The sequence below is a fragment of the Thermobia domestica genome, chromosome 2 (assembly GCF_964235325.1).
Source record: "Thermobia domestica chromosome 2, izTheDome1.hap1.1, whole genome shotgun sequence".
NCBI classification, from domain to species: domain Eukaryota; kingdom Metazoa; phylum Arthropoda; class Insecta; order Zygentoma; family Lepismatidae; genus Thermobia; species Thermobia domestica.
Window position 1 is genome coordinate 56,898,625 of NC_137455.1, and position 18,494 is coordinate 56,917,118.

General features: G+C 36.2%; 2 protein-coding genes across 7 annotated transcripts in view; one reads left to right on the plus strand and one right to left on the minus strand.

Annotated features, from left to right (window-relative positions):
• Positions 1-18,494, plus strand: part of LOC145672463 (fatty acid synthase-like) — a 342,995-nt gene that overhangs the window by 82,031 nt on the left and 242,470 nt on the right. The window lies entirely within an intron of this gene.
• On the minus strand, positions 1,280-7,168 carry LOC145679017 (uncharacterized). Its single transcript, XM_081749618.1, has 4 exons — positions 7,031-7,168; positions 5,627-5,737; positions 3,019-3,596; positions 1,280-2,006 (listed from the first exon to the last, which is right to left on the minus strand). The coding sequence occupies exons 1-4, from the start codon at positions 7,166-7,168 to the stop codon at positions 1,280-1,282; spliced, it is 1,554 nt and encodes a 517-aa protein (XP_081605744.1).

An 18,494-nucleotide genomic window follows, 5' to 3' on the forward strand; every position in this document is an offset into this window, starting at 1 on the left:
GGTGGTTTCTATCTGAATACTAAAAACTAATTGACTGCCGGTCTCGGTAGTCGTGAAGTCTAGGAAGCATGGCCATCGTTCGCGAGATTCTGGATTTTAGTTCCGGAGAAGCAAGGATTTGGCTAAGGCCAAATATTGTTAAAAGTAAATTTGTTTGGGCGCTGGCCAAACATCCAACTGTTCGGCTCGGGCTTAGGGTTGTCGGCCTGGGTGAGCCGATCTAAGCCGATGGATCACCCAAACCGAGACGAACAGAGCTGATAGCTCAGTTGGGGTGAATCGATGGCTCATCCCAACCATGCCGGCTCGAGCATTTCGCTCCGTTGAACTGAACCGAGCAAGTTTACATCACTATCCGGGTTGAGCTTCTGTTTGGGCTCAAAAATTCGACCGTGCAGGTCTCAGCCTTGATGGTAAGAACTAAAGTATATACTTAAATTAGTGCTAACGACCAGGGCCGGCGGAAGGGGAAAATATCACCCGGGCAAAGAATCCATATGGCGCCCCCTACAACCCATTGGTATTACTGAGTTTAAATTTGCTATGATACCTTACAGATAGCTGCTTTAAAAGGATAACTCCTTGAAATCTATAACTATAACTATAAGAATCAATTATCAAACTAAGTAAGATCTTAACTTTTGTCAGTTAAATACACAGAGTAAGTTTTGGTTAACGATATATGAAACAATTATTTACACATGAGCATGCAAAATATTCTACGCCACTGATTAGAAATTTACAGAACGATTCAAGAAACAACGATTTATATAAAATTAAGATTGATGATGCGATACAGCATTTATTTACACATATATACATAAACAACCTTGTTAACTGCGAAAGAGAACACATATATGAACAAAAGAACATACAAATATATTTTATAACAGCATTGTACAAAGATTTCGTAATACAAATAATACAACCAGTAATATAATTTTATAACTTTATACAGTTTTAATGCAAATTGTCCTTTGACTTGTTTACAATGCTAAGTAAAGTTAACTTTTCGTGCCTTTTTCTCTGCAAAGTCTTTAATTAAAGTATCAGTGTCAAGCTCACACAGAACATCACATTCAATAGACATCATAGAAAGGCCTACAAGACGCTCTTGCGTCATCGTTGATCGTAGGTAGTTCTTTATAAGTTTCAACTTGGAGAAACTTCTTTCTGCTGAAGCTACACTTACAGGAATAGTTAGTAAGATTCTTAGAGCAATAGTTGCATTTGGAAATAACCCAATAAGGTAGTTCTTGCAAATATATGTAAGTACTTGCTACGGTTTGCTCCCACTTTGAGAACAGAGAAATGAAGGTAAAAGTAAGAGCTCTTGATATAACTGAAATCCGTCAATATCACAGTGATCTTTGTCTGTTAAAGATAGTTGTAAGTCCTTGCAACACTTTAGTAAATACTCTTTGTCCGTTATTGGATGAATGTCATACAAAAACCCAAATATTTCGCTGTGCTGCTTCAGTTGTTGAAATCTTTCATTCAGGGAACAGATAATTGTGTCTAATGTGCAAAAATAGAAGTCACATTTAAACGCACTGTATGGATCATTAATCGGTTCGTCTTCAGATTCATACAAAAATTGTCGTTTGACTTTTCTAGGTCGGAGTTTTGGTTCATTCTCAAATTGTGGTTGAATGTCGAACTCTTCAGCAATTACTTTGACATCAACCAAAATATTCTGGAAACCTTCATCACTTCGCATGTTCTCAAGACGACACTTGGTTTTCTTAAGCTGATCAACTGCTTGCTGAATCTTCACTGATTCTTGTTGGAAAACATGGCTAACCACATTAACACAAGAAAGAACTTCATACCAAAACACCACAACACAAACGAACTTAAAATTCAGGAGCTTCCTAGCCAGGGAACAAGCCTTATTTTTGCCCATAACGTCTATCTTTGAGTCTTTTGATGCTTCGAAAAGAGCATCGTAAATTTCTCCTAACTGGTAGCGAAACGATTTGACAGCATCAATACAACTCTCCCATCTAGTATCAATAAGAGGTTTCAAAGTGGAATTGGATATATGTTTTTGCAGAACGGACCAACGATATGTGGAACCAGAAAAATAATTGTAAACTTCTTGCAATAAAGCAAAAAAAAATTACAGTCTCACTACAGCACATTGCAGAATCATTCACAACCAAATTCAATGAATGGGAGCTACAAGGGACAAAAAATGCTCGGCTATTTAGATCTAATATTCTTTTTTGAACGCTTGAGTGCTTTCCTTTCATATTGGCACCGTTATCATACCCTTGGCCACCTATGTTTGAGAGAGGAATTTTCAGTTTCCAAAATAGTGGTAGTTAGTCCTTCTCCTGAAGAATCATTTATGCACAAAAATCCCCAAAAATGTTCTTCAATGGATGGTTCCTTACCCAGTTCTACCTTCACGAAACGAACAATTAGTGTCATTTGCTCTGTATGACTTACGTCTGGTGTACAATGTAATATTACGGAATAATATGTCGCTTTCATTAGATCAGTCAAAATTTTATCCTTTATTTTTGACCCAAGGAGTTCAATTATTTCATTTTGAATGTCCTTGCTCAAATAATGTACACTCATGTCCAAAATGAATGTCGCATATCTATAACTGTCTTCTTGTAAGAATATAATTAAATAATGATTTTGCAGGATACTTTTAATACTGATACTATGTGTATAATCGGGAAATGTATACTTGTGGCAAATTTCACAGGAATAGAATTATAAATACAAAAATTAGAGCGAGTAAAACAAAATGTTGCTAAATAGACAAGAAAGTTTTATTTTTGTTTTATTGTTCTTAATTACTGGTCTTTTGACATGAAATTTGTCACATATATGTCTTTGCCAATTATACACGTACTAACATTGTAAGAAATACCGGGCGAATTCGTTATCAAATCATATTCCTACAACATATAGACATGCGACAATAATTTTGGACATGAGTGTACATGTGTCTCTTTACATGTTATTCGTCGCAAATGCTCAGCCATAGTAACATCAAACTGTGCAATACACTCAACTAGTTTGAGAAAATTGCCGTTGTTTCTTGAGTAAATAGTATCATTTTGACCACGAAATGCCAAGTTCTGGGAAGCAAGAAACTGAATTATACACAGCAGTCGTTTGAGAACCTCTTTCCAACGCTGTTTCATTGCGGTTTTCAGCGTCAACTGTTTTACCTGACTGTAATCGGTTTGCAAGTTCAAACCACGATTGGAAACCTTCATGTGAGTCAAAGATCTATCATGGTCTGATAACAGTCCGGACATATGCTTCCAATCCGAAAAACCTTCACGAGAAGAGAGTGACATTGTAGTACCACCGAAAAGACGGCAACAGAAACAAAATATTGCATCCTTAGTCACTGAATAAATAAGCCAACTACGAGCAACTTCTTCTCCATTGTGCAGACGTCTTTTGTAGTTACTTGTAGTAAATCGCCGACTCTCGCTGTTTAATGGGAACTCTCGTTTGGAGACTTGAACTGGACCTCGTCTAACAAGTATCTGACGCATTCTGTCCGTAATATGTTCTGGCCAATTTCCTGGATCATCAAGATCGATTGATTGTGATTCCAACACCTGCAAAAAAAAAAAAAAAAAAAAAAAAGAAAAAAAAGAAAAAGAAAAAAAAGTCAGTAGAAAATAATGTTAAATTTATTTTAAACATTGTCTTCTAACAAAGAATAAGTGACTAAAACTTGAATGGAATTTTTAAAATTGTGTTCATAATTTTTAAAGATGGTAGGCTTGCACCGAAGATGGGTGGGGTGGGGGTGGGGGATATTCAAGCAGCTAGATCATCCGGGGATAAACACAAAACTTAGAATGGCGCATGACCAATAAGCCTCCGATAGATGTGAGATATAAATAAATAAAGAGGGGCAGAGGAAAAGTTTAATAATAATTGAAGTAAATAAATAAATAAATAAATAAATACAGGTTTCGTGCGAATATAAGAAGTCCACGTCATGTTCTTTTGTATATATAGGAGAATCTGCCCAGGATTTCTGAAGCCCTATCCAGGATTCTCGGTTTCAGCATTGAAGTGATGTAATGTGGTTAAATGCCTTGACCCTGATTGGCTCCATAAATGCCTCTTACGAAGTTGAATCAGTAATGAACGACCAGATCAATCGGGATACAAACATGTTCGTGGCTGACTTAAGCTAAGAAATATGCAACTTTGAAAACAATATTTCTTTGAACATTATTCTTGGCAAGTTTGTATTTCTTACTATCTGTATTTTCTTTAAAATGTGCACATTATTATACACTAATTAAAACTAAACTCTGTTTTTTAAGCTCCGAAACACCACTGACTGTGTCCTTTTTTTCTTTCTCTTTAAATGTGGTGGGTTGGTATGTGATAAGTTAGTTGACTTGCATCGTAATGTTTTGCGGCTTTTGGTACTTTATATTATTTGAAAAGCTTTCCGATTTCCTTGCGATGCTCAATATAAAAAGCCTTGGGGGATAGAATTCGCTAACTTTTGCATCAAATGTGAATCTGCTAGTCATTCAACCACTAAGGCAATAAATATTACATATTATTATTAAAAAAAAAAAGTTATCTCATATGTCTTCCGTCAAAGCAACTTGAACGGAATACAGTGATATTATGCACCTAGACACAAGAAATGAATTCCAAAAATTGAGTAAGTGTGGCCCTAAAGATGTTTTTGATTGATTGTTTATATATTTGGTATGTTATAATTTAGTTGGTGTCTCCGCAGAACGACTGGTTAAGCTCATCGCCTTATAACTAAGGGAGCTAGGGTTCGATTCTCGGTGAGGACACAAGTGGTTCGGATCTCGCCCTTAGAACGTCATCATCATCCCATGGAAAGCAATGCAAAGCCACCATGGTTTCACCTTGCTGAGTGACCTTCGGGGTCAAACACATGCCTCCGGGAAAAACACCAATCATCATCATAAATTAATTACTAATAGCAGGCAAATTATGAGATTTCTTATATTACAGTACAAAAGCATATACAGTTTGAACCTCAGTATTTTCATTTTTCCAACAGATTAAGAAAAAATAATTACAGTAAAATGTATGTGGCCAAACTATAGTCTGTTAAAAGTTTTTTTTTTTTTTTTTAATGTCAGTGAAAAGTCTCTAATCAGTTCTACTGCTTGCTTATTTGTTATAAAAATAATAATTCAATTTATATCCTGAGTTCAGGTCGAAATGACCCATTCATCTACAACACCCGTCAAATTAAACCAAAGAAAATCAATAATATTTTATATGCTTCATGGAAAGTAAGTGAAACATAGTTAATTTAATCCCACTAGCTAACTATATATATATATATATATATATATATATATATATATATATATATATATATATATATATATATATATATATATATATATATATAAGCTAGGCCGTCATGAACATATTGGTACAAGATATTTAGAAACAATCGTCGGTCTGTCGAATTTATAATTTATGCTTGTCGAATTGCAATGTACTCTAATAATAAAAGTAATTATGTTTCACTGCATTTCCTCTTATATTTTACACAATGCTGTAATTGCGTGATATTCAACCAACATGCAATTGTATGTTTATTCAAATAGCAAAATGTTTAACTTACGTCTACTACAATTTCCTGTGGAAATGCTGATCCATCTTCGTTTCGTATATCAATTGTTCCAGATTTCAATTGTTCTTCCTCCTGCGAAATGCTCGTAATCGATCGATCCACCTGTGAAAAGGAAAAGAACTAATACGTTACAAATAAAGTTTCTTTTCTTAAAAGAAAAAAATATATATTTAATTTGTATTCTAAAGGTGAAGAAAATTCATAAATGATAAAATAACTGCGTATAAATATTGAATCTACAAATTCCGTGTTCATTGTGAAAATGTACAGTTAGGAAAACAAAAAATGGGGCGATTCTTACAGAATCTAGGTAAGAATGGCCTCATTTTTTCTTTTGCTAACTGTACATAAAAATTAAATTCTCTCCGTATTCATTAACAACTTTGTGTTGTGAAAATCATCAAAAATCAGCGCATTCATAAAATAGATGCGAATGCATTCAAATTAGCTGCCGAAGCCCGAACACTTTTTTTTTTAAGTCACGTTAATCGTATTGGGTAGAAACATAATCTATATAGTCTTACACTGATACATGTTACTTATTTACGATATGTTTATGAAATAATGGGTCTATTGCAAAATTTGTGATAGCGAAACTCCACGGGGATCTGTTAACGGTAACAATCATACATTTTAACTCTTCAGAAGTCTAGTTAGTAGACGATACTACTACTAGTACTACTACAATAATACTACAATGCTACTACTACTACTACTACTACTAATAATAATAATAATAGTAGTAATAATAATAATCATTGGCACGGCAGACCAATAGATCCTGGGCCTGCTCCAACGCCATCTGATAGCGAGTGGTAAAAATTCATCCACCTGGGTAACAGAACGCGAGTCAGCCGGTCGTGTCACTACCCGCCAACAGGCGTATTAGGAGCTTTGCAGGCCAAGTGACCGTCATATCTTTATTTATGTGACTCCCCAGTTTTCCTGCCGTTGAAAAGCGGAAAGTCCGGGGATTGAACCCAGGAGCACGTAGATATGAGTCCAACGCTTTAACCTCTAGACTATGGAGGCCCTCTACTTAATTAATAGATGAATGCTTGAAATACAGCTAAAGTTGGTTAATACATATCTAACGAGTAAAAGTGTTTTCGCTTTGGTACATGTATCAAGCATCAGTGTTGGTATAGAATGTAATTATTGCTCCTTATATCAATGGGGAAAGAAATTTCTTTGAGCCTGAAGTTCGCCGCCTATCTGAGAGGCCGCCACCCTACCCACCCCAGCCTAAGACGCTACGTTTGTAAACACCTCTTCTCTATTAAACGTAATAAAACGAAAATGCGTTACGTAATGTAAGCCTACTTACCTGTACTATGTTGTTATCTTCTGGAATATTTGTTGATTTCTTGTTGGTTTCCTCATTTTTGGTTCTACGTTTTCATTTCCATTATTGTCTGTTTCAGGAGTACGAAAGAATTTCTTTAATGCTGCTGCCTGTTTCTCATTTTCAGCCGCTAATTGTGCTCTTCTTTTTCTGTATACATTTCCAGAAGGCTTCTTTTTTTCCGACATGTTGATAAAGAACACATTAACGCAACGATTCTTCTACTAAGAGTCGAAATTCAGGAGACAAAAGAAGAACACGCACACCATGAAGCCTGCACTACATGTATGATCTGTCAGGAAAGTAAATGTACACCTGTTTTTCGAGTCTGGCATTCCTGCTCTCCATCCGTGGAGAGTATGAGAATTAAATCAATCAAATGTTTACTGAGGGGCAAAAAGAAAAGTTTAATCTGAATAAGACATTGCAGAGGGACACAAGCTGTGAATACGAATAGTGCATAATGTAAATAAAGGACGACACCGAAAGAGAAAGCCAGAAACAGCTGTTAAACTTAGATAAAAGAGTAAAAATTGTTGAAGTGGGAACATAAAACACAAATACAACAAATACGCCGAAAACTAAACGTTCACCATGCTATGATGTTGGTGTAGTGGCTAAGGTGCTGGCTTACAAATGCAAAGGTCGCCAGTTCGAATCTTCGGTGAGGACATTTTTAAAAATTTTTGTTTATAATACATGCAGCTCATGAGAGATGGTAAAAGAGATCGTATTTAGTCTTTTGTAGCAATTATTATTGGTAAGGTTTAGTACTGATAATACTTTTTGTCTTTGCGTATTGCTTTTATTCTTTTCTTCATTTCAAAAGAGAAAAATATCCGAACAAATGCCACCAAAATTCCTCATATTTTGAATGTAAACGCTATTTGCAATTAGTAAAGAATAAAAATTGAACGTTCCGATGTAGCTGCAAAAAGTAAAAAGAAAAACATGGAAGTAAACCATACTCATGGTTATTAAAAATACAATTTCTACATGCCTTACACCTCCCGACCACGTTTCTACGTTAGCAAGTAAGAGGTTTGTGTTTAGGTCAGGCTGGTCAATACGTTTTGCAAAGGGGCCCGGTTTAGCTCTGACGCACCACAGGTGCGAGAAGGGAGCAAAACACTTTTTCTCTCTCCCTCTGTGTGTCTGTTTATCTATCTGTATATATATAACGCTATTTGTGAATGCCGTAACCACCCTAATTTTCAGCGGATTGAGATGAAACTTGGCACAAACATTAATTGTTGAAATATCTTCAGTTCGTTAACCAGAATAATCACACGAAAATGTTCAAAATGGCGGCCCTTTAAACTCTTAAAAACTTCGAAGGGAACCAAATTTCCCCCATAAATGGGTATTCAGAAAGTTTGAATAACTTTTCCTCTTTTACTGAAATATTTGTGTGCAGAGACTTATTGAAATATTGGACCCGATTAATCGCATAAAGAATGTTCACGCCCTTTCGCTACGGTCAGGCTTTTTTTTTTTTTTGCAGGAGGGGGTTATTTTCGTATCGGAACAAGATGATTGCTAGTGATGATAGGAAATTACACATTGAAAGTGAAGTAACTTGTGAAACGTGTTATTTGAAAGAATAATATAATAAATGTGCTTTCCTCTAACACAGAGAGAGCGTGAATGGCGAGGAGTGTTATTTGGTTTGCTTTTTAGTAACACATTGCATTGCAAATAAAGGTAGGCAACATTAGTAGTAAGTAAAATAATAATAATAATAATAATAATAATAATAATAATAATAATAATAATAATAGGTGTTGTTTGTGGCAAGGCAATATCTTCCTCAATTCTTCTTCAAACGTAATGATTGTAACGCCATATCTCCCTTACAAACAAAATATTAGCAATTTATATCGAGAGAACGGGAAACTGTTGAGTGATGGGAGCAACTTTGGACAGTATGCACTCATAGTACTCAGAAAAATAAGCGACTTCAACGAAAAATGAACGAAGAGTCATTGCCGTGGGTAGTCATGGAGCCAAGCAGAGCCCTCTTTAGGCAAAATGACGATAACTTATATCGAGAGAACAGGAGGTGATAGTGAGATGGGACCAACGTTGGACACCGTGGACCCATAAGGCGCATCGAAAAAATCAGGGGGGCGGGCGCCAGCCAGCCTTACTTATTTCCACATAATAATATAAAATTATATTGTCGAAATACACACACGAGTTAGCTAGTAATATTTCATATTATTATTATTATTATTATTATTATTATTATTATTATTATCGACAGCGTCTTTTCATTACGTGTGCATGTTTGACATGAAGCCAAAGAGAAGATCCATCATTCGTAGAAAGAATAAGAATAGCCAGTTACTTTAATTGTGAACGACGGCGAAAAATACGAAAAGAGACAACCTTAGCGAAAAGAAACAATACTTTCTCTCAAATGGATAAAAAAATCAAGCCGAGATAGATTCGAACTTGCATGGACGGCGTGAACAGCCAGTTCATTGTCCACTTTTTTTTTTTTTTTTAACTGACTCACCGAATGTGTTTTAGTAACTTACTTATTGCTAATTTTACTTGCTTCACTCGTTTAACTTGCTTTTTCTAATAACTTATAACGATAGGGACACGAACACAGAAACATCGAGGACAGTTAAAAATCATAAATGCTCTCCCACCGGGAATCGAACCCGGGACACCATGCACCAAAGGCGCACGTGCTAGCCACTAGACCAGCGGGCAGTGTTGTTAGGGATTACGACCACTGTATTGCCAGCTATCACTTCTGTGGGTTGTATACTATGATCACATGTTTCTTCTTTGCTGGAAGAGTTAAACCTACATTCTATGTAATACATGAGGTATTTAGACCTACATGCTCTTCATATAATGTAATAAAAGTGTCATGCTGGGAATAAGAAAAAGAACATTCCTTGGACAAAACGGAAACTATTGGCATCAGAAATATTTATCTACGAGGCATGCGCAGTAGTATATTTCAGAATAGTTACTGTTTAGTTCAGTAAACGAAGAAAGGGGTATAAAAAAGCAAATATGTCGAGTCAACGAGATCGACCAGAGTTGACAGAGGCGGAGTAGTAATACAACAACTTCGTTAAATTGATAATTGGTTCTTTATTCTGTAGTAGATCGTATCACAACTTTACGGGAGAGCAGAGAAAGACTTACTAACGCTGTCCTATAGTATGCATTAGTAACACGATCATAGAGACACAAATGGATGTAACTGTGAGTACTACAACTTGGATTTAACGAAAGCCGTTTAGATATTCAGTGGTTTGCAGGGTTGTATAAGACACAAAAAGTTAAGACACAATACAATTCTTCATACCTCAGCTTCCAGTAACTAGATACATGCAATTTCAGGATAGATACTGAAACTGCTGTCGGATTTTAATACATGACGTATTGCAGGATACAAAATGCTTTGCATTACTTGTTTGTTTGTAGACAGCTACTAGCTTAGTGTTCTGAAAGGTTGTGTATAAACTAGGGATAGTCAATTCCGGAATTATTACTTTCCGGACTCCCGAAAGTAAAACCGGAAAAATTCCGGAATTCGGAAAATTCCGATTTTGGAATGATTCCGGAATTTAGAAATTTCTGATTTCTTTAATATTCCGGGATTCGGAAACATCCGTTTTTTTTCGAAATCCGGAGTCTTTCTCAATTCCGGAATTTTCTAAATTCCGGATTGTTTCCGAGTTCCGAAATTATTCTGAATTCCGATGTTTAACTGAATTTCATAATTTTCCGAAATCCGGAAAGTGAAAGTTCCGCTTCCGAAAAATGAAATTATTTTGGTTAATATGAATCGTGGCGGAAATAAGTCTTTGACCAGGTAATGGCGACTTTTTTGAAAGAAATGGGGTGTATGAGAATTCAATCTGTCATATTTATAGTTTCGTGTGGAGAAAAAACAAACTTGTGAACCAGCGGTTTAAGAACAACTCAAGTTATTAATGTAAACTTTTCCGACTTCATAAAAAAAAAAATACGAAAGAAATTTTGAATCGAAGAAATATAACATACAAGTTTGCAAGCGGAGACAAAGAAACCTTACGTAATCAAACTAAAAACGAATCTTTTACCGCATAGCGATCGCGGTTGAATGGTCAAGGTGCTTGTGCGAATGCACATTGTAATGTTTTTTTTTTTTTACTTTAGGATTTTGATGGCGATTGATCAGCGATAACATATGTTTTATTATATTCAGATATTTGAATACTCGGATGCAATATTTGAACTACCAAATCTTCAGGAATAATAATAATAATAATAATAATAATAATAATAATAATAATAATAATAATAATAATAATAATAATAATTATTATTATTATTATTATTATTATTATTATTATTATTATTATTATTATTATTATTATTATTATTATTATTATTATTATATCAACACCGTGTATAATCTTTAAAAGATATACGGTTTGTATCTGAATAGTAAAAGCTAATTGACTGTCGATCTCGGTCGTCGAGAAGTCTTCAGGAGGGAAGGACATCGGTCACGTTCTGGGTTTGAGTTCCGAAGGGGCAAGTTTTCGGGCTCGAGCCAAAAATTGTTAAGAGTTATAGGCTTCAGCCAAACATGTTCAAAACAGCTGGGACCGGGTTTAGGCTTCTCAACGGCTCGAGCGGCTCGGCTTACAGCTCATTCACTATCGAACCGAACCAAGAAGTGAGCCGAGCCAACAGCTCACCCAACCGAGCCGATTTCAGCCATCGGCTTAGTTGAGCTGAATCGAAACGTGCCGATGGACTAATTTCAACTTAGCTGGCTTGAACCGGTTCACATGAGCCGAGTAGGGTACCCATCCCAACCGAGAAAGCTCGAGCCACCGGCTCAATTGAGCTGAGTCGATGGCTCGTTCCAACTGAGCCGGATCGGGTCATCGGCTCATCCCAACCGAGCCGACTCGAGATGTTCGCTCAGTTGATACGAGCAGAGCCGGTTGATATCGCTACCCGAGTTGGTCTTCTGCTTGGGCTCAAAAATTCGACAGTGCAGGTCTCAGCCTTTATTTTAAGAACAACAGTATACTTATATTGGTGATTACGACATTTGAGGCTGTCTCGTAATAATAAAAAGAAACCCTTGTCTTCTCGTTATCTAGACGAGACAAGATACACAAAAATTGCCCCACGAGATGCACTAAAATTACGAGACGAGACGCACCCCTATCGTGAGCAGCACTAAAAAGTATTCCATATTAGTGCTTACATTTCTCATGGCTTTCGCTTTCCAGTCTAATCAGGCCATTATTTAAAAAAGTTAAAACGAGCTGAACGAGCGAGCGAGCCATTATCAAACTCGACTCAACTCGAAACTCGCCCTGGAAAACAGCTCGACCTTGATCGCTACGCGGTAAACGATTCGTCTTTAGTCTGGCTACGTTAGGTTTCTTTGTCTCCGCTTGCAAACTTGTATGTTATATTTCTTCGATTCAAAATGTCTTTCGTATTTCTTTTATGATGTCCGAAAAGTTTACATTAATAATTTGAGTTTTCCTTAAACCGTTGGTTCACAAGTTTGTATTTTCTCCACACGAAACTACAAATATGACAGATTGAATTCTCATACTCTCTATTTCTTTCAAAGCAGTCGCCATTACCTGGTCAAAGACTTATTTCCACCATGATTCATATTAACCAAAATAAATTCATTTTTTGGAAGCGGAACTTTCACTTTCCGGATTTCGGAAAATTATGGAATTCAGTTAAACTCCATAATTCAGAAGCATTCCGGAACTTGGGAAGAATCCGGAATTTAGATAATTCCGAAATTTAGAAAAATTCCGGATTTCGAAAAAAAACCGGATTGTTCCGAATTCCGGAATGTAAACGAAATCAGAAATTTCTAAATTCGGGATTTTTCCGAATTCCGGAATTATTCCAAAATCGGAATTTTCCGAATTCCGGAATTATTCCAAAATCGGAATTTTCCGAATTCCGGAATTTTTCCGGTTTTACTTTCGGGAGTCCGGAAAGTCATATTCCGGAATTGGCTATCTCTAGTTTATACACAACCGTTCAGAACACTAAGCTAGTAGCTGTCTACAAACAAACAAGTAATGCAAAGCATTTTGTATCCTGCAATACGTCATGTATTAAAATCCGACAGCAGTTTCAGTATCTATCCTGAAATTGCATGTATCTAGTTACTGGAAGCTGAGGTATGAAGAATTGTATTGTGTCTTAACTTTTTGTGTCTTATACAACCCTGCAAACCACTGAATATCTAAACGGCTTTCGTTAAATCCAAGTTGTAGTACTCACAGTTACATCCATTTGTGTCTGTATGATCGTGTTACTAATGCATACTATAGGACAGCGTTAGTAAGTCTTTCTCTGCTCTCCCGTAAAGTTGTGATACGATCTACTACAGAATAAAGAACCAATTATCAATTTAACGAAGTTGTTGTATTACTACTCCGCCTCTGTCAACTCTGGTCGATCTCGTTGACTCGACATATTTGCTTTTTTATACCCCTTTCTTCGTTTACTGAACTAAACAGTAACTATTCTGAAATATACTACTGCGTATGCCTCGTAGATAAATATTTCTGATGCCAATAGTTTCCGTTTTGTCCAAGGAATGTTCTTTTTCTTATTCCCAGCATGACACTTTTATTACATTATATGAAGAGCATGTAGGTCTAAATACCTCATGTATTACATAGAATGTAGGTTTAACTCTTCCAGCAAAGAAGAAACATGTGATCATAGTATACAACCCACAGAAGTGATAGCTTGCAATACAGTGGTCGTAATCCCTAACAACACTGCCCGCTGGTCTAGTGGCTAGCACGTGCGCCTTTGGTGCATGGTGTCCCGGGTTCGATTCCCGGTGGGAGAGCATTTATGAATTTTAACTGTCCTCGATGTTTCTGTGTTCGTGTCCCTGTCGTTATAAATTATTAGAAAAAGCAAGTTAAACGAGTGAAGCAAGTAAAATTAGCAATAAGTAAGTTACTAAAACACATTCGGTGAGTCAGTTAAAAAAAAAAAAAAGTGGACAATGAACTGGCTGTTCGCGCCGTCCATGCAAGTTCGAATCTATCTCGGCTTGATTTTTTTATCCATTTGAGAGAAAGTATTGTTTCTTTTCGCTAAGGTTTTCTCTTTTCGTATTTTTCGCCGTCGTTCACAATTAAAGTAACTGGCTATTCTTATTCTTTCTACGAATGATGGATCTTCTCTTTGGCTTCATGTCAAACATGCACACGTAATGAAAAGACGCTGTCGATAATAATAATAATAATAATAATAATAATAATAATAATAATAATAATAATAATAATAATAATAATAATAATATGAAATATTACTAGCTAACTCGTGTGTGTATTTCGACAATATAATTTTATATTATTATGTGGAAATAAGTAAGGCTGGCTGGCGCCCGCCCCCCTAATTTTTTCAATGCGCCTTATGGGTCCACGATGTCCAACGTTGGTCCCATCTCACTATCACCTCCTGTTCTCTCGATATAAGTTATCGTCATTTTGCCTAAAGAGGGCTCTGCTTGGCTCCATGACTACCCACGGCAATGACTCTTCGTTCATTTTTCGTTGAAGTCGCTTATTTTTCTGAGTACTATGAGTGCATACTGTCCAAAGTTGGTCCCATCACTCAACAGTTTCCCGTTCTCTCGATATAAATTGCTAATATTTTGTTTGTAAGGGAGATATGGCGTTACAATCATTACGTTTGAAGAAGAATTGAGGAAGATATTGCCTTGGCGCAAACAACACCTATTATTATTATTATTATTATTATTATTATTATTATTATTATTATTATTATTATTATTATTATTATTATTATTATTATTATTATTATTATTATTTTACTTACTACTAATGTTGCCTACCTTTATTTGCAATGCAATGTGTTACTAAAAAGCAAACCAAATAACACTCCTCGCCATTCACGCTCTCTCTGTGTTAGAGGAAAGCACATTTATTATATTATTCTTTCAAATAACACGTTTCACAAGTTACTTCACTTTCAATGTGTAATTTCCTATCATCACTAGCAATCATCTTGTTCCGATACGAAAATAACCCCCTCCTGCAAAAAAAAAAAAAAGCCTGACCGTAGCGAAAGGGCGTGAACATTCTTTATGCGATTAATCGGGTCCAATATTTCAATAAGTCTCTGCACACAAATATTTCAGTAAAAGAGGAAAAGTTATTCAAACTTTCTGAATACCCATTTATGGGGGAAATTTGGTTCCCTTCGAAGTTTTTAAGAGTTTAAAGGGCCGCCATTTTGAACATTTTCGTGTGATTATTCTGGTTAACGAACTGAAGATATTTCAACAATTAATGTTTGTGCCAAGTTTCATCTCAATCCGCTGAAAATTAGGGTGGTTACGGCATTCACAAATAGCGTTATATATATACAGATAGATAAACAGACACACAGAGGGAGAGAGAAAAAGTGTTTTGCTCCCTTCTCGCACCTGTGGTGCGTCAGAGCTAAACCGGGCCCCTTTGCAAAACGTATTGACCAGCCTGACCTAAACACAAACCTCTTACTTGCTAACGTAGAAACGTGGTCGGGAGGTGTAAGGCATGTAGAAATTGTATTTTTAATAACCATGAGTATGGTTTACTTCCATGTTTTTCTTTTTACTTTTTGCAGCTACATCGGAACGTTCAATTTTTATTCTTTACTAATTGCAAATAGCGTTTACATTCAAAATATGAGGAATTTTGGTGGCATTTGTTCGGATATTTTTCTCTTTTGAAATGAAGAAAAGAATAAAAGCAATACGCAAAGACAAAAAGTATTATCAGTACTAAACCTTACCAATAATAATTGCTACAAAAGACTAAATACGATCTCTTTTACCATCTCTCATGAGCTGCATGTATTATAAACAAAAATTTTTAAAAATGTCCTCACCGAAGATTCGAACTGGCGACCTTTGCATTTGTAAGCCAGCACCTTAGCCACTACACCAACATCATAGCATGGTGAACGTTTAGTTTTCGGCGTATTTGTTGTATTTGTGTTTTATGTTCCCACTTCAACAATTTTTACTCTTTTATCTAAGTTTAACAGCTGTTTCTGGCTTTCTCTTTCGGTGTCGTCCTTTATTTACATTATGCACTATTCGTATTCACAGCTTGTGTCCCTCTGCAATGTCTTATTCAGATTAAACTTTTCTTTTTGCCCCTCAGTAAACATTTGATTGATTTAATTCTCATACTCTCCACGGATGGAGAGCAGGAATGCCAGACTCGAAAAACAGGTGTACATTTACTTTCCTGACAGATCATACATGACTTCTGATTTATAATTTTCTTTCACGAGACATTTGACAGTACAAACAGGACTAATTTCTTTTTGGTTGCCGATAACTCAATACTGTTTGTGTGTATTGTTAGAGCGGCCGACATAGCTTTGTCGCAAGGAGTGCAATTGTCGGCACCGCGGCGGTTGTAAGTGTCAGAGCGTGTTATTGTTGCTCAAAACTCCCAACTCTCAAGAATAGCCTTTAGCTTTGTCAGCGGAGATTTTTTTTATAGACAAATAAGGTGAAGGGATGAAGGGATTTCCTTTATAGGAATTCAAGAAGAAACCAGGGTTGTTATAAAGAGTGAGGCCTATGGCATGAGGTAGTAACCAATGTTGCTACACAATTTATGAAAAAGTTAATTTTTAGTTCACCGTTTACAATAATATAAATTTAGCAAGGATTTTGGCGCCCCCCAAACCCCCCTAAAATTTGGCGCCCTTCCGCCGGTACTGCCAGAACCACGTATAGCTAAGGCACATGCGCTAGCCGATAGACCAACGGAGAGGGCTTCCACAGTTCTCGAGTGGAAACATGTCGGAATTCTTCCCTGGCTAAAACAAGAGAAAATAATTTCTCAAACGATAATCGTATACTTAAGACAAACACAAGCATCGTTAACCTTAGCTTGAATTCAACTTACATTTACAGGGGATTGTGTAAGTCTGAGTTATCAACCCTAAAGTAATCTTTTAGTCATCGACATCATCATTGCTGTGCTTTACAGGTTGCTCCTGTTTTATAATGAAGTCGAATAAAACTTTTTTTTTTTTTTTTTTTTTTACAAAATCTACTTAATTTAAGGTGCTGGTGTAGTTTAGGTGCACAACGTTTTGGAAAATATGCAGCTAAAATTCAATACTTCATATGAAAAGATATATTTATAAGAAACCTGCAGGCGACAAAATTTTATACAAAGGAATACAACTGTATTTTGGGTTTACAGGTGTAGGGTTACTAGTGTAGAATCATTACAAGTGCTTTACTGTGGATAAAATAAGTGAGTGCATATAAAAGATTACTTTATTATATGTTATTTTCCACCGGCGGTGCATTTCTGCATAGTGTACAGAAGCTGTCTTTCATATTTACAAGTGGAATGTTACTAGTATGGAACCATGACAAGTGCTATTGAAACTCATATATTTGCCAAATTTCACTTCATTTTCACTATCCTCGTTTACCGTATACCCACCACCGCTGACGCGCCTGCTCCTTTCGATGCAACGACAGGCGGGCCCATCAGCTTCTCTCTTCCCTGACTTGGTTAGATAGCATTCGTGCTTTTTAGTGGTCATCTAGTACAGGTTGGCTTGTGCTTTTGCACTGTACTTCTTATGCCATACACCCGGAAACCGTATTTATACGCAAATCGAAAAATAATTGTAATTTTTCAACAATTATCTCTGGTGGCCCCTTGAATTTTATCTATGCCAACTGATATATTTTCATGTCATCCAGCCCAAATCTTTTAGGAAACAATAAGAAGGAAATGAATGAAAGAATTATAATTTTTCAACAATTATTTGGAGTGGTGCGCCAAAAGTAAACCTACACGTATTATCTATGCCAAGTGAGATATTTTCATATCGCGCAACGCAAATCTTTTAGAAGACAATAGAAAGGAAATTAGTGAAAAAATTACAATTTTTCAAGAATTATTTCGAGTGCTGTGCGAAAAGTAAACCTGTACGCTTGCTTCATTTATGGCGTTTCCTAACTGGTTACAATCTTAAATACAATAAAAATGTTAATCCCAATGAAACTAACATTATAATATGCTATACTTAACCTGTAATGTATTTCTTGGGACGACTTGGGAAATGGGGACCAGTTGTCGACAGGGACGCGATGGGTATCACTCGATTCGTATTAACAAGTTGATCAATAATTGGTATGCCATTTTCCCGAAAATTCAATATTTACCCGGGAAAATAATAAAAATTCGAGAATTTGAGCAATGGGGACCAGTTTTCAACAGGAACGAAATGGGTATCATTCGATTCGTATTAACAAGTAGATCTATAATTCGTATGATAAAGGATAAAGGAGACGGAGATAATGAAAAATGAATGAAATGGTGGAATGAATAAAGTGGAAGGAAACTGGAGAACCCCGAGAAAACCCACGAGCGCTGTGTTTGTTCACCACAAAGCTCACACGGCGCGAGCTGGGATTGAACCAGGGAC

Bases quoted from the DNA above. Each gene is read 5' to 3' on its own strand.
- LOC145679017 (XM_081749618.1), bottom strand. From the start codon at position 7,168: ATGTCGGAAAAAAAGAAGCCTTCTGGAAATGTATACAGAAAAAGAAGA. The intron at 5,738-7,030 runs GTAGAACCAAAA...TCCTTTTCACAG, and splicing joins ACAATAATGGAAATGAAAAC to GTGGATCGATCGATTACGAG. The intron at 2,007-3,018 runs GTTTGATGTTAC...TATTGATACTAG, and splicing joins CTAGTTGAGTGTATTGCACA to ATGGGAGAGTTGTATTGATG.